The sequence below is a fragment of the Asterias rubens genome, chromosome 1 (genome assembly GCF_902459465.1).
Source record: "Asterias rubens chromosome 1, eAstRub1.3, whole genome shotgun sequence".
Taxonomy (NCBI): domain Eukaryota; kingdom Metazoa; phylum Echinodermata; class Asteroidea; order Forcipulatida; family Asteriidae; genus Asterias; species Asterias rubens.
Window position 1 is genome coordinate 26,815,281 of NC_047062.1, and position 15,660 is coordinate 26,830,940.

At 38.6% G+C, this 15,660-nt stretch overlaps 1 protein-coding gene across 3 annotated transcripts in view; it reads left to right on the forward strand.

Moving 5' to 3' along the window:
- LOC117290298 (F-box only protein 11-like) overlaps positions 1 to 15,327 on the forward strand; it is a 42,307-nt gene extending 26,980 nt beyond the window's left edge. For 2 of the 3 annotated variants that reach the window (XM_033771615.1, XM_033771631.1), the window contains exons 8-19: positions 137 to 260; positions 1,488 to 1,594; positions 2,035 to 2,172; positions 3,199 to 3,416; positions 4,741 to 4,921; positions 5,320 to 5,442; positions 5,953 to 6,115; positions 7,449 to 7,592; positions 9,150 to 9,368; positions 9,565 to 9,673; positions 10,586 to 10,684; positions 11,832 to 15,327. In XM_033771615.1, the coding sequence (XP_033627506.1) occupies positions 137 to 260; positions 1,488 to 1,594; positions 2,035 to 2,172; positions 3,199 to 3,416; positions 4,741 to 4,921; positions 5,320 to 5,442; positions 5,953 to 6,115; positions 7,449 to 7,592; positions 9,150 to 9,368; positions 9,565 to 9,673; positions 10,586 to 10,684; positions 11,832 to 11,961 (1,755 nt within the window). In that variant the 3' untranslated portion in view covers positions 11,962 to 15,327. The remainder of the gene's footprint in view (positions 1 to 136; positions 261 to 1,487; positions 1,595 to 2,034; positions 2,173 to 3,198; positions 3,417 to 4,740; positions 4,922 to 5,319; positions 5,443 to 5,952; positions 6,116 to 7,448; positions 7,593 to 9,149; positions 9,369 to 9,564; positions 9,674 to 10,585; positions 10,685 to 11,831) is intronic. The other variant, XM_033771623.1, reaches the window with a different exon arrangement.
- The last annotated feature ends 333 nt before the right edge of the window (positions 15,328 to 15,660 follow it).

A 15,660-nucleotide genomic window follows, 5' to 3' on the forward strand; every position in this document is an offset into this window, starting at 1 on the left:
AACCTGTGAAAGTCATGTGTAGAATTCTTCAAATCTTCAAGCAATGTAAGTGGAAACTAAATGTTCTCATGCTCTATTAAGTCTGAAGGTTGACATGCTAAAACACTGTGATGGTATTTCTCTTTCTCTATTTCAGTTTAACCCTGACCATCAGTCCAACACCCCTCACCATAAGCATTCATGTGTGGAGGTCGGCTCTTGCTGCTCTCCCATCATCGACAGTTGCAACATCCGCAGTCGCTCACAAGGTAGAGCAAGGGGTACAAGCGTTTTTTTTTATGTTATCAGCTCCTCACGGCACAATTGTCATTCCACGTTGCACCCTTTATTTTTAAAGTGTACTATTTAAGCTTTCTTCCTGCACAATCTTGGAATATGATGCAATTCAAGATCAAGTCTAGCACCTAGACTGGTCACGGCTCAGTCTGCTTACTGTTCTCAGTCAGTAGAAATTGTTCAAAATCTGATCTTGTTAACATTTTCCAGTGATTTGACTACCCATTTGAATCCATTCAAATGTATATAATTGGGTATAGTGACACAACTATCATATGATATCATTGTGCAAGCTAGCACTGTTTATCTATCATTCAAAACCACAGTGGATGATATTGAATGGTTAGAATTGTAGAAGGAGGGAAAGTTAAAATTCTAATGCCCTATAAGATGTGCTACTTGTTTCACTTTTACCCATTGACTTTTAGAGAAAGCTGGCAAACATCAACCATTTGTCATTGTTTTCACTAAAATATCATCATCAAAATGTATGAATTTGAGACAGGTTAGATGTATGTTGTCCATGTATTGATTAAAAACTAGAGTTTGGAATTAGTTAACTTGACATAGTTTGCCTGTAATTGTTCTCCTGCCATGCACTCTATGTTTGCAGTTCAGCACACCAATACACCACTGCCCTTTACTTGAATACATTCTACAGTTTCCATACACATTGATCTGGATGTCCTTAATAATCCCAGAGAATGTATGTTTTTATTGACTTCATACATGTACATCTAAAAGCTGACTGAGAAGTGGCCACCCCAAAGAGACAGTATTTTCAAGTTGAATTACTTTGTGCAGAAAGTTTTGATTGACATAGAACAGGATTGGTAACAAATGTTTAGTTTTAATCTGCACGCTCCGCTCTCTGAATATGAAGTTCATACTGCAGGTAGTAGTACAAATCCTCAAGAAGGATATTTCCATCAGATGTATTGTCAAAAGTCAAGAATATCGATCACTATCGGTCATTTCTGATGGCACAAAATAATAGCTACAATGAACATGTGCAAAACCATAGACAAAACATTTACTTATGTCATTTCTTTTTTTACAAACAAAATTCTAAATCTTCACAAGTACAGTGTATGGTGTGTTTATTGAAGTTTTTGGAAGATTTATCAAAATCAACTTGTCATAAAATCAGGGATGCGCTGTCTGGTTTTTTTTACAAGTTTTTTTATAATTCCTTTCTGTTCTTTCCCCAGTGGGTGCAGCTGTGAGTGTCAGTGGCAAGAATGCAGCGCCCACAGTCAAGAACTGTGTAATTAGTGACTGTGAAAACGTAGGCTTGTTCATCAATGACCATGCACAGGTAACATTAAGCCTTTAAACTGTCTTCTTTTTCTTACTCTGCAGACAAAACATAGAAGAACTCTGGCTCTGTCCCATTTTATACATGAAAATATCAAACCATGTGTTTATTTGTTAGCACCACTTCATACTAGACAATTTACGGGCAACCAGTTCCTGGCAATCTGGAAGAAAAAAGCCGGTTAATATACAGGAATTATAAACTTTTGTTATAACTTTTTTTCTGAAGTCTGACTTTATATGGCTTCCTGATGAAGAATATCAGCTGTTTTCCTCTCCAGATATAAAGAAATTATTCTACTTCTCTGGTGCTGACGATGCTGTTCCCAGAAGCTCCTTGAAATCTATAACTCCAAAAGGCGGAAATACCTTAAATCACTGCTAATTAGAACATTGGGCAAATATTTATTATGATTTCTTGTTCCTTTGTGTGTTGTGTAGGGTCACTACATGGACTGTGAGATCAGTGGTAATGCCCTAGCAGGGATATGGGTTAAGAACCATGCCAACCCCCTGATCAGGCGGTGTCATATTCACCATGGTAGAGATGTTGGGGTCTTCACGTTCGACAATGGAATGGTAAGTCAAATCCCATAGGCATTTATAGTGGCACTCATTATAAGGAAAAAAGTGCTGGCAGATCAACTCCTAAAAAATATATTTCTAAAATGTCTTTTTTCATACAATAGACTGATCCAGTAGGCTCCGCCCATGACGCACGTGTGAGCAAGAACACGGTGGGTTCTCCAATGCCTTTCTGCACAACTCTGACGCGCGCGCCAAGCAGACGCGCACGCATGTCGGACCTTAGTGTCGGACCTTCGTTGCAGTGTGATTGGTCAATTTGCAATGGGGCGGGGCTTAATGGATTGGTCTATTCTTCCAGAGGGAACATGATTGGGATTATTTGAGTGTATTGTAGTTTCAGCGGCTGAATCATCAGGATGTCTTAGCTGCAGATTGCCCAGCCTTTCTTCCTGCATGAAAACAAGATGAGTGCAAAGTGGCCAAGCCATGACGCCCTTTGCCAACTCATGAATACCTATCTTATGTAAATTGTCTCTACAGTGTACCTATTTGGTAGGATATATTCTTGTGCGTAGTTCACTATCTGCGTAAAATTCACCAATAGGCATGCTCGTAGATAACGTCTTAAATTAGCAAAGCATGACGGCAACTTCCAATAATTCTGAACGTTTGGGAAAGACTGACATATTTTCTAAACCTCTAAGATGTTGCAGATCTTAACCTTAACACTTGAGGAGAATGTATTAGCTTGGCAATCTCATACAATAGGGTAGTAATGTAAAAAGAGCAACTTTTTTTCACGCTGCCATTCCATTTCTTTCTTTCATTCGGCCAGCAGCGTATAAGTGAATAATGAATAGCTTTGCCCAGTAGTTTTTAGTCTGCTGTATGCCTTTGGATCTGATAAGTCCACCTTGCCTGAGACATGTGAAGGATAATGGCTTTATGGTAGAGTACCCTCTTTCCAATCTGATTTTGTAATCAAACTAAGTGCAGCAAGCTGCATCTTATACATCTCAAGGGGTGTCCACACAACACTTACAAAATGTTATTAACTTTGGTTGTTTTCCTTTGCAGGGTCACTTTGATAGATGTGACATCCACCATAATAGGATAGCGGGGTTTGAAGTCAAAGCAGGGGCCAACCCTACAGTAGTCCACTGTGAAATTCATCATGGCCAGACAGGGGGTATCTATGTTCATGAGAATGGCAGGGGAGAATTCCTGGAGAATAAGATCCACTCTAATACCTTTGCTGGAGTGTGGGTTACATCAAATAGTGATCCAACAATCAGGTAAGTGTTGTCACAGGGCTGCAGGGCCTCAGGTTTGATCAAACATGGGGGTGTTTACGACCTCCTCACAATAATATTAACCGTTCTTCTCTCAGTAACAGTTGCTAGTGACCAACTGTTAGAACAGCTGCATAAACCATGTACTGTGTAGATTCATTCACCACATGACATCATATTGCAGACTGACATAGTTCAGACATGCGAACTAGTACGTTTTTCCCGTATTTTGTATAAAAAAAATACGTGTACGGGTTATGCAACAAAAAATACGGTTTTGAGCATTGCCACCGCAAAAATACAATTTTCTCCCGGTTGGCCGTTGTGCCCTTTTTGTTAACTCAAGTTCAATATTTTTTTATTGACACAAATAAGTTTTCGGCTGACTACTTACGGCCGCCAATGCTTATCCAGTGAACTCCATTCCTGTGGTATTCCTTCAACGTTCACCACACATCGAGCGCAACAGAGATTCCCTCGCATCCATAGTCATTGCATGCACGCTAGCGCAAACCTGCATTACATAATCTACACGCCAGTTTATCTGATGTCCCGGTTTCACAGGGAACCAGTCTAACACAATTCATTGAACAACAGATGGCGCTGTTGTCAGAAATGCCCTTATATGCCCTTATATGCATATCGGTCGCTTAGTGACCGGACGAAAAACATGGTGAATGAACCAAGTTTGCAAAAGAATTTGCCAAAATAAAGACGCAAAAGAGCGCCTGAAGCGAGATGTTTATAAGATGAACTTAAGAACTATGCCCCCAAATACGTTTTGGGATGATTTGTTGTCTTCTTTATTGAAATTAAATTAATTTTGTTTTTTACTTGTCTTCTAATACTATTGACAAAATGATATTTAACAAGGGTTTCTATATGAATAAGATATGATTAATCAATATCTTTAAGATATTTTTTTTTTTTTTTTTTTTTTTTCTTCAATTTTTTTTACTGGTTTAATTAGGCTGTTCGATAACTTAATGGCCTTCGCACCTTCTCTATTTCGCCTGTCTCGGGGCTTAAAACTACGTTTACGCATGTTTTAGCAAAAATATAGGTTTTTGATGCAAAATACAGGTTTTGGTGTTTCAGAATACAGTTTTGTGATCCCAGAGGTTGGCAAGTCTGAATAGTTTATCTATAATTTAAAAATTATGTGTGTGACATTATGGTCGGACAGTGGGAGAGCTCAAGTTTGGAATCCCCGCTTTCAATCCTTTGTTCCAGGTACTCTATTCTTGCATCCTTTATGTCATATTTGAATACTATATCCAATATACCAAGTCCAACCCTTAATGACTTCTGTGTGTTTCTTCCCCAGGGGTAATGAGATCTTCAATGGGCATCAGGGTGGTGTGTACATATTTGGGGAGGGGCGAGGCTTGATAGAGAACAACGATATCCACAGCAATGCTCTAGCTGGAATCCAAATCCGAACCAACAGTAACCCTATCATAAGAGGCAACCGAATCCATGATGGCCAACATGGTGGTATATATGTGGTAAGGAAACCCTCTTCAACTAGTGTGTGCCAAATAACCTTTGCATGAACATTGGTTCATTACGTATTGTAATAATAGGTATTTATAAAGAACTGTAGAATACTAAGAATATGAAGAAGGTTAAAAGACCTTTTATGAAAATGATGATGGGACTAGACCTACACTATAAAGGTAATAATAATAAAGACTTGTAATGCACACATATCCACCCTGCTGGGTGTTCAATCCGCAGAGAGGTACCCATTAATGAGATCTATCTTCAAGTGATTTTTAAATGTGTAGAAGAAATTTCCTGTTTTAAATCTTGGGCCCATCCTTCCTGCATTAACAGCGATACTGTTGGCCAGTGCAAAAACCTTGTTATCTCTCTTAATTGGATTGACTGTTTGTATCTACAGCATGAAAAGGGGAAAGGTTTGATCCTAGAGAATGAGGTGTACAGTAACACACTGGCTGGAGTTTGGGTGACAACGGGTAGCTGTCCTGAGCTTAGAAGGAATAGAATACACAGTGGTAAACAGGTAAGCATAACTCTTGTTGATCAGTGTGTAATACCCCATACATCAGTTGTGCCTAGTCGTCTAGTTACCACAGAGTGTGCCCTGAACTTTTTCAGTGACTATCCAGCAGAAACAATAAGCTTGCTCCTTCACTAGTTCATAGTTCATATTTAATGGGTATGCTTTCCAACATTGAACTAAACTGTAGCTATCAGGACCACTTGGAGAGAACTGTGACTGGTTCTCATGAGTTTGAACTGGCATTTGGCAAACTGCCACTGTTTAGGGGAACGCTGTACCAAGAAGCTGCAGTTAGTACAGTTTTAGTACATTGGTCGCTATTGAAATGGTACACTGGTTGCTATGGTATGGTATTTTGGTTCCTATGGATATGGTTCATGATTGATATTGGTATAGCTTGTCTTGTTTGTGCAGCTTTTTTGTAAAAATTAGTCATATCATGTGATGGACACTACTTTTGAAAGAATACGGATTGATACAGTGACCTACCTTGTCTTGTATTCCTTGCAGGTTGGAGTATATTTCTACGATAACGGCCATGGTACCCTAGAAGACAATGATATCTTTAATCATATGTACTCTGGGGTACAAATCCGGACAGGTAGTGATCCCATCATCAGACGCAACAAGATATGGGGTGGTCAGAATGGAGGTATCCTGGTCTATAATGGAGGTATGCCCAATCCAACATCTAGTTGGCTTTATTCACATTCTTATTTGGGATGGTTTTAATCTTCTTATTAAGGCACAGGACACCTTTGGTAATTGTCAAAGAGCAGGATTCACACTCAGTGTATCCCAACATATGCATAAAATAACAAACCTGTGAAAATTTGTACTCAATTGGTCGTCGAAGTTGCGAGAGATTAGTGAAACACCCTTGTTGCACAAATTTGTGTGCTTTCAGATATATAATAAAAGGCTTCAGGCATGAAGTCTTTTTTTATTTGAGTGAGAAATTCCCTCTTTCTCAAAAACTATGTTACTTTAGAGGGAACTGTTTCTCACAATATGTTCTGCTATCAACAGCTCTCCATTGGTTAATTCCAAGTAAGTATTTTGCACCAATAGTGCCCGGTGCCTTTAATGAAATCAACAAACCATCAAAAGAAACTTGCACTGTAACTTGTAGGCCTGAAAATACCTTTATAGATAAGTCAATGAAGAAATAATCAGTTTTAATGTGGGAAGAAACCCAAATTAGGGAAATTTTATGCAATCAGGTAAGGACTGAAAATCCAATCCACCTACAAGGCTCCAGTCTGAGGTTGAATTTGAACCAGGGTCCACAGAGGTGAAAGGCACTGCAACATAACACTGAGCAAATCTGAGTTGAACTCAATTTAATATGAGAGGTTCAAGCAACAAGGACCAAATATCTTGTTTTGAAGGAGCTATTGAGCTGAAACATTAGGCCTTACCCTAGACAACCAAGACAAAGTCAACATGGCAAACTTTCAATTAACTGCTACGGTATTTTTTAATTGCTGGGGGGAAAAAACTGTTTTATGAAGGGAAAACCAATAAAGCCTGGTTCATAATTGATGTGAAAGTAACTATGAAAAATTAGTGTTGTGTTGCAGTGAACTTCGCTTTGTGGTGAGGTATGTTCCGGGCTTAAATGGAACAACATTTGATAGCCTTAATAATATTAAAAACTCAAATTTTTTAATTTCATTTTAATCTGGGGTTTTTTATGTCTTAAGTATAATGAGCACAGAAATGACTTAGTGCAATCTATTTGCCATTTCTCTTGTTACTGTTTTTTTCTCCTTTTTTTTCCAACTTCATCACTACAGGCCTGTTGTTCGGTCCTTATTGCCAATTGAACAAATTGAGCATCCGAGTTGCTCACTTTCCTTCCAATTACATAATGTGATAAACTAGGTTGTGTTAATTTAATACAGGGAGTCCCCCCCCCCCAATTGGGAGTACAGCAGTAGGTCCTATTGCATTTTACCCATACATGTATATCTAATTACTCTTGTTTTGTTGTGAATGTTTAGGGCTTGGTGTGCTTGAGTACAATGAGATCTTTGATAACGCAATGGCCGGGGTCTGGATTAAGACTGATAGTAATCCACACCTACGCTATAATAAGATACATGATGGTAGAGATGGTGGAATCTGCATCTTCAATGGCGGTAGAGGTAGGTTCAACAGTCCCATATTGACTGCAGTGATAACTCTTGATTGTTGTTGATGTTACTGGGTACTGATATGGTTGTGGCAACACATATGACTCGGGTACATTTGCCATTGAGTTTTCTGAGTATCTTGCATGCGTCTTTAAACAAGGACACACCCATAAAAGGCTATTTTATGTTACATGCCTGCAGTCAAAGTGTGCACTCAAACTATTTCAAGTCTGTTGAGTTTCTCAGTATACAGATTCTAAAACGCATAGAAAAGAATAAAATCACTGGATGCAGTATTTAGTTTCGCACAAACATGGATGCGCCTTATTAAGAAGCTTCAACACACTAGGCAAGTTAGTGCTCTAGTCATTACATGGAGTTACATGTTATACTAAACAATATTGCCTCTTAACGATAGTCAAGTGGTTAAATGCTACAGGACTATTACAATGTCTCAAAATGGTTCCCATAGATGCATGTACACCACTGCCTGCACAGATTGTTCACATGGATTCAAGTCTCAAAAGGGCATCATTCAATATATATCGGTACAAGTTGTAGCACGCATGTAAAATGGCAAGCTTCAATATAAACATTGAAGGCAAACACTGCTTAGCCATACCTTTATGTAAGGTAGTCTCAAACTAGTTTGAGTAATTGAAAGCAAACACTGCTTAGCCATACCTTTATGTAAGGTAGTCTCAAACTAGTTTGAGTAATTGAAAGCAAACACTGCTTAGCCATACCTTTATGTAAGGTAGTCTCAAACTAGTTTGAGTAATTGAAAGCAAACACTGCTTAGCCATACCTTTATGTAAGGTAGTCTCAAACTAGTTTGAGTAATTGAAAGCAAACACTGCTTAGCCATACCTTTATGTAAGGTAGTCTCAAACTAGTTTGAGTAATTGGAATTTAAACATTGAAAGCAAACACTGCTTAGCCATACCTTTATGTAAGGTAGTCTCAAACTAGTTTGAGTAATTGGAATTTAAACATTGAAAGCAAACACTGCTTAGCCATACCTTTATGTAAGGTAGTCTCAAACTAGTTTGAGTAATTGGAATTTAAACATTGAAAGCAAACACTGCTTAGCCATACCTTTATGTAAGGTAGTCTCAAACTAGTTTGAGTAATTGGAATTTAAACATTGAAAGCAAACACTGCTTAGCCATACCTTTATGTAAGGTAGTCTCAAACTAGTTTGAGTAATTGGAATTTAAACATTGAAAGCAAACACTGCTTAGCCATACCTTTATGTAAGGTAGTCTCAAACTAGTTTGAGTAATTGGGATTTAAACATTGAAAGCAAACACTGCTTAGCCATACCTTTATGTAAGGTAGTCTCAAACTAGTTTGAGTAATTGGAATTTTCCATTACAACATTGCATTTGTTTGATTCATTAAACCCTTCATAATCACTGCATCTCATCAATGCATATCATTGTATTCCAACACCATATGTTTCATGTGTAAATATGAGATAGTTTTAATATAATATTTACCCACTAGCACCAGTTAGTTAATCAATAACAAGTGTTTATGTTTGTCACCCATTCTTGAACCAACCAGGACTGCTTGAAGAGAATGAGATCTTCCGCAATACTCAAGCTGGAGTTCTAATCAGTTCTCAGAGTCATCCTAAACTCAAGAGGAATAAGATCTATGATGGTTTAGCTGCAGGGATTGAGATCACTAACAATGCAACAGCTTACCTAGAGGGAAATCATGTCTTCAATAATAAGTTTGCTGGGATCTGCCTGGCTACAGGTGTCAACCCAGAAATGAAAGGTAAGAACCAATCCCTCTCAACCCTGCACTCAAGTCACCATGTGGTTAACTGTCTGCCTAACGTTTGCCTGTAATCTGGCTTTTCCATTTCATTCTTGTCAAAAGGAAAAGTGAAAATTTCATTTTGTTATTATAATATTCATAATTAATGACTGATATTGTTAATTAATGACTGATATTGTTATTTATTCTGCAGATAACAAAGTATACGGTAATAAGAATGCCATTGAGAAAGCAGTCAAGTCTGGCCGCTGCCTCTACAAGATTTCCAGTTATACAAGCTATCCTATGCATGACTTCTACAGGTTAGTCTGGTCCATATCATATTCAGATTTCATCTTGAAGCATGCGTAAATCCACCAGTTTTGATTGCTCATCAGTCATGAAATATTCAACCATATACCACGACTGCAAACCCATACATGTGTTGTACCTCACTATGGTTATTACTGAAAGATTAACTAGTTGTCACACTCTCACTTATGGAACACAGAAAAATATATAGCATCTGCATCCCATATCCCACAACGCTGAAGGCTTAAGGCTGAGTTGGATATGGCATGCAGAATCGCTTTATACTTCCGTATTCCGTGAGTTCCTGTGTGATAAACTTATAAAGACAGGGGATTTCTTTGTCTTTAAAAGAGTACATTCATTAAAGAGAATGGCTACATCCTTACGGACTGTAACTCCTTTTCAGTCCTAAGAGTAGTAGACAAAGTGCCCCTGGTGGAAGTCATGGGCTCAAATCAGTTAAAAGAGAAGCTCAAAAATAACTCCCCCCCCCCCCCCCCCCCAACCTCCACCCTAAGTTTGTCAGGATTTTGGTCAGAAATACAAAATGAGTTTCTAAAGGTGGCTCAAGAGCCAATTATCCTTTTAAAAAAATTAATATCATAAAACATAGCTTATTATTTCAACTGATTGCTGGGGGCAATGTTTTTGGAGCATTTGTGTGCTTTCAAAACAGTTTTAACTTGATAGTATAATAGGAGACTTTCTGGGACGATAGGTGGCAGCAGACTTACCGGGTAAAGCCATTGTTCTCATAATTATGCGCATGTTCAGAACTACGTAAACAATGGAAATTTACCCGGTATGTCTGCTGCCACCTAGCGTTGGAAAGTCTCCCATTGGTTATTTTTAATACCTTGGGGCACTTCATGGTAATAAAAAAAAAAAGTTTTCATAACTTGACTTCTTATTTTTGTATTTAGGTGCAAAACATGCAACACAACAGACCGTAATGCCATCTGTGTCAATTGCATCAAACGGTGTCATGCAGGACATGATTGGGAATTCGTCACACACGACAGGTAAGATTCACTACTGCATCAAAACTGCTTGGACAATATGTGTAGGCATGAACGTACTCAACCTCGTTCCCAGGGGTGATCGCTCTTGACGCGGTATTTGTTCCAAGCATGCCTTGCTCGATCATAACCCCTGGAATTTTTTCATTAGAATCTAGCACATTTTAATGAGCACCTGTAATCAATTCTTTCTTTGCGCACATGCATGTCTTTCGTCATAAACAATGTTTTTGTTTTTTTAAACGTGTTCGCGCCATAATAATGCGGGCGTGATCAACATGCAAATATCTTAAAACTACGCACACGCGCACTTTACATCTAATGCATAACCAGTTTCATGAGCCAATCAGCGTTGTTTCTCAGTACAACCCTCCCAGGGGTTAGTGACGAGGGGTATCGATACGGCGCGCTGCCCATGGTAGGGAGGCTGGAACTTACTGTTCTTTCATAGGCCAAGAGTCTGCTGCCCTCAAGTGTCCTTGCTGAAATGACTCCACTACAGCTGGTACTTATGAGTTGACCAACCACTTGAAACCAATCAACTGCATGAGTTGTGTTTAGTGGCATAACTGTGTGGCTGATGGTAACATAATGCAGGCTGATGTAGTGCATCTATCAGTCAAACCACAGAGGATGATATTAAATGTTCAGACAGTAGGAGGGTTAATCTAGTAAGTACCAGAAAGGATGTGACATGCAATGGAACCTGTTGAAGGCACTGGACACTATTGGGAATTATTCAAAATAATTTTTCACGTAAAAACTTACTTGTTAACAAGCAATGGAAAGCTGTTGATAGTATAAAAGATGAGAAATGGCTCCCTCTGAAGAAAGAAGTAATTTTCCACGAATTTGATTTCCAGACCTCGGAATCAAATTTTGAGGTCCCGAAATCAAGCATCTGAAAGCACACAACTTCATGTGACAAGGGTGTTTTTTCTTCCATTATTATCTTGCTACTTCGATGACCAATTGAGTTCAATTTTCACAGATTTTTGTGTGTAGGTTCCAAGTGAGAAGACTGGTCTTTGACAATTACCAAAGGTGTCCAGTGCCTTTAAACCTGTTTCAGGATTTACACTGTTTTGACTGGGCGAACAAACATGGAATTTAATTATTCTTATTAATTTGTTTTGTTTGCGTTCGGCAGGTTTTTCTGTGACTGTGGTGCTGGTACCCTGTCTCTCCAATGCCAACTCGCAGGCGAACCTACCAAGGACACTGACACATTGTATGATTCAGCAGCGCCCATCGAGTCACACACCCTCATGGTCAATTAGCGACAGACCAACCCCCTCCACCTTCTAAAAGAAATCCCCTCCTCCGAAATATCTTCCACCCTCTCCGCTTACTGACCTGAATGCATCTGGAATGCACATCTGCACGCATAAAGAGGAAATCTAACCACCTCCAAAGAAGCACCACAAACCCATACTGCCAACCACCCTCCATCGGACACAAGTCTTGCTGAGAAAGAGTCCACCTTTCCCCTTGTTTTACCTGCGTTAATCACCACCGTCCATGTTGACATGACAGTAAGGAGCGTGTAGTTGGATAAAAAGCTTGCATCTTGACCTTGATGGATGTATAATACTAGCAGACTTCTCATCACCAAGGGTTGCTTCTTCTTGAGCTTCTGTGGGCAGCACCAGTTAGCCATGGAGACTAGCATGCAGTAATTGCTTGCCTTATTGACTAAGCACATTGCTCACACCATGCATTACAAGAAAGTGCAGCACTACCCCAAGCTACATCACCAATGGCATATCACTCTTCCACGCTCTGCATTCAGAACAATGAAAACGCACTCATTTCTTTCACGTCTCCCCCTCCCCTCACAAATGGATGACTTTTTGCTGCCAGAAGCTTCATTAACAAGCTAACCTTTACATTGGTATGAGCTCCCATCTTGTTTACCATTAAGTTCACTGAACTATGCACAAAGCAATAATGAGGATAGGGTTTCCTGATAGAACACACAGGGGCTGATGCTTGGATCTGATTGGTTAGAAGCAGACCACTTGGATTGTCCAACCATCATCTCTTCTGCACTTCATAACACTGCACCAAGCTTTAAATAGCAAAGACGTTAACTAACCTCCTTATCCTTGGTTTGTCATGTCCAGAGTGGATATTTGAAGAGCTGAACTCAGTGTGGACTCGGTGGTTGCGTTGATGTGACACTAACAATATCATCTGATCACCTGAACCCACACATACATTCCTGGGACAAGCAAAACGTTAAATTACACACACACAGAAAGTTGTGGTGGCCATGAGTTTTGTATAAAAAATGCTGTGCAGAGTACAGAGTTATTGATTGTGGATTTTGATTGGCCAGTGAAAGGTTGAGAGTGGAGTGACATGAGAGATTTTGGAGTAATACCTTCAGAGTGTACTGATGTGATCTGGCTGTACAAGATTGCTTGTATTGGCCGGTTATTGGTAATAAGTGCAGACAGAAGCTACTATAAGGTCATGTGAGAATAGTTTGAGATGCACATTGGATTGCTTTGAGGAAGGAAAGGAAAGACTGACCACATACCATGCATAGAGGTCAAGCGTGGATAATGGGTTGTATAAAACAAAAGATCTAGTCAAAGAACATTTGTATTTATAAAACATTTCAGATGTAATTATTCAAATAAAATTTAAGGAAAGACATTTTGAAAAGTCACTACTATTCCTCTCTCGTCAACAGGAGACCTTTAAGAAGAAAAAAGAGTCCAAATAATTAAGATTTATTTGTATCTCTAATTTTCAAGATGCTGGATTGCTTTTTTTTGTCAAAAGGGCAACTTTTGAGAGACTTTTGGTTAACTGCATCGGGAAGATTTTTACTTTTTTGTTTTTGCAATTATTTATTGAACCTAATTTATCTGCAAAATAAAGTGAAAGGAAAACGGTACAGAGCAATCCTCTTATTTTTCTTCACATGAAATATATATTTAAAAAACAAACAACTATTTTCGATGAATTCCTGTAACTTATTGGCAACCAGCGTTTGTTTGAGTACTATAAAAGAGACCTCAAATTATGGACTGTTTGGTCAAACAAAATAGTGATTTCTTATCGGGAATAATAAGTAAAATTTAAAACTTATTTTAAGATTTTGTGGATAATTGGAGAATGTCTGAGCAAAGCATTACTTTTTCCTTCACCCAATGTGCTTCCCAAAGAGAGTTACAAATCAGTTTTTTTAAGTGAAGTTTTTATCGTGGTCTTATCAACTCATTTCACACACGTAGCTGCAAAGTGAATAGATTTAATAGGTTTGTTTTCTTATTGAAATTCTGCATTTCAATTGCCATACTTTTGCCTTCTGTTAGTTATTAATTCTCAACCCCACCAATGTTAAACTGTCTGCAGATTTGTGTGTACATGTTGAGCTCAATCATTCATCCTTATAGTTGAATTTGGCACAAGATAAAGTTTAATTGTTAAACTACACTGCGAAAGCCTCTTGACAGCCAAAATCATTTTTTTAATTCCATTGGTAATTTTTCAGTCTGTTGCTTTTTGTAGCTTGAACAGGGTAAAAATCCTTATCACCGCTTCTACACTATATAATAAGCCAGGACTAATGTGTAAACAAACAAAATGACCAATGAAAAGATTACAGCTATCTCTTGTCACATGTGTTAATTGAGTATCTATTGGCTATGTATGTGACTGAGATTTGAAACTATGCATGGTGGTGAGAGTACAACCAAGTGAGGTTTGCTTTGACAACATGCGTATAAATCTCTTATGATTTTAAGTAGTGTTTCTGAAAAGAACCGGTGGTCTTCTCCTGAAGAGGATCAGGGGATACTGATCGAAACATCTAGTTGTCAAAATACCCGTTCTTCTCAGAACCCATCTCTACTCAACAGCAACTTCCCAAATCAATGTGTGAAATGTGCTCTATTCTATTTGGCTGTTGAAGTTGCTGTGGTATAGCCATGTTTAGGAAGTTGTCTTCTCTTCCGTCTTGTTTTTATACACAAAAAAATAGTCATGGGGGAAGAACAGCGTCTATGAAGAAGCTGCAACTTTAAAAAGAGAAACATTAATAAAACAAGTTGTCCCAGCATTGGGTTTTGGTTTTGATACTGTAATGTATTCAAACCCCTGGCAATCTTCTTGATCCATTTAGAGACCCCATTTATCTGTAGAATGTCTGGGGAAAATAATAAGCAACATAACTTTTGCTTTGTTTCTGAGGTGCAGATACTGTGTTAACGTGTGAAACATAGAAAACAATCTCAATTCAGGACTTGTGTACTTGATGTACATGTAGGTGTGACTTACGCATTTGGTATAAGCCCCTTGCAGCCACTATGGTGTCTCTAAAGGGTTCAATTGAATTGTACAGGAAATGGCAGTCAAACCAGTGTTTGGTATGCCTGCAATACATTTGTAGGGTTGCCTAAAGATTGATTGATTTAACCCTCCTACTTACTTACTATTCAATATCACCCACTATGGTTTGGAATAATAGATGAACTATCTCAGCCTACAATGGTATCACGTGGTGAATGCATCGACACTGCACACAGTTGTGCCACTAAACACAACTCCTTTACATGTAGTTAAAGGAACACGTTGCCTTGGATCGGTCGAGTTGGTCTTTGAAAAACGTTTGTTATAAAATGCATATGGTTAGAAAGATGGGTTTAAAAGTAGAATACAATGATCCACAAAAAATTGCCTCGAAATTGCGTGGTTTTCCTTTTACTTTGCGAACTTACACGGTCGGCCATTTATTGGAGTCAAAAATTTGACTGCTATAAATGGCCGACCGTGTTTGTCGACGAGGTAAAAGGGAAACCACGCAATTTTGAGTGGTGGTTCTTGTGTGGATCGTTATATTTTACTTTTAAAATATCTTTCTAATCATATGCATTTTATAACAGTTACGAACGCTTTTCAAAGACCAACTTGACCGATCCAAGGCAATGTGTTCCTTTAAATGGTTTCAAGTGGTTTGTTAACTT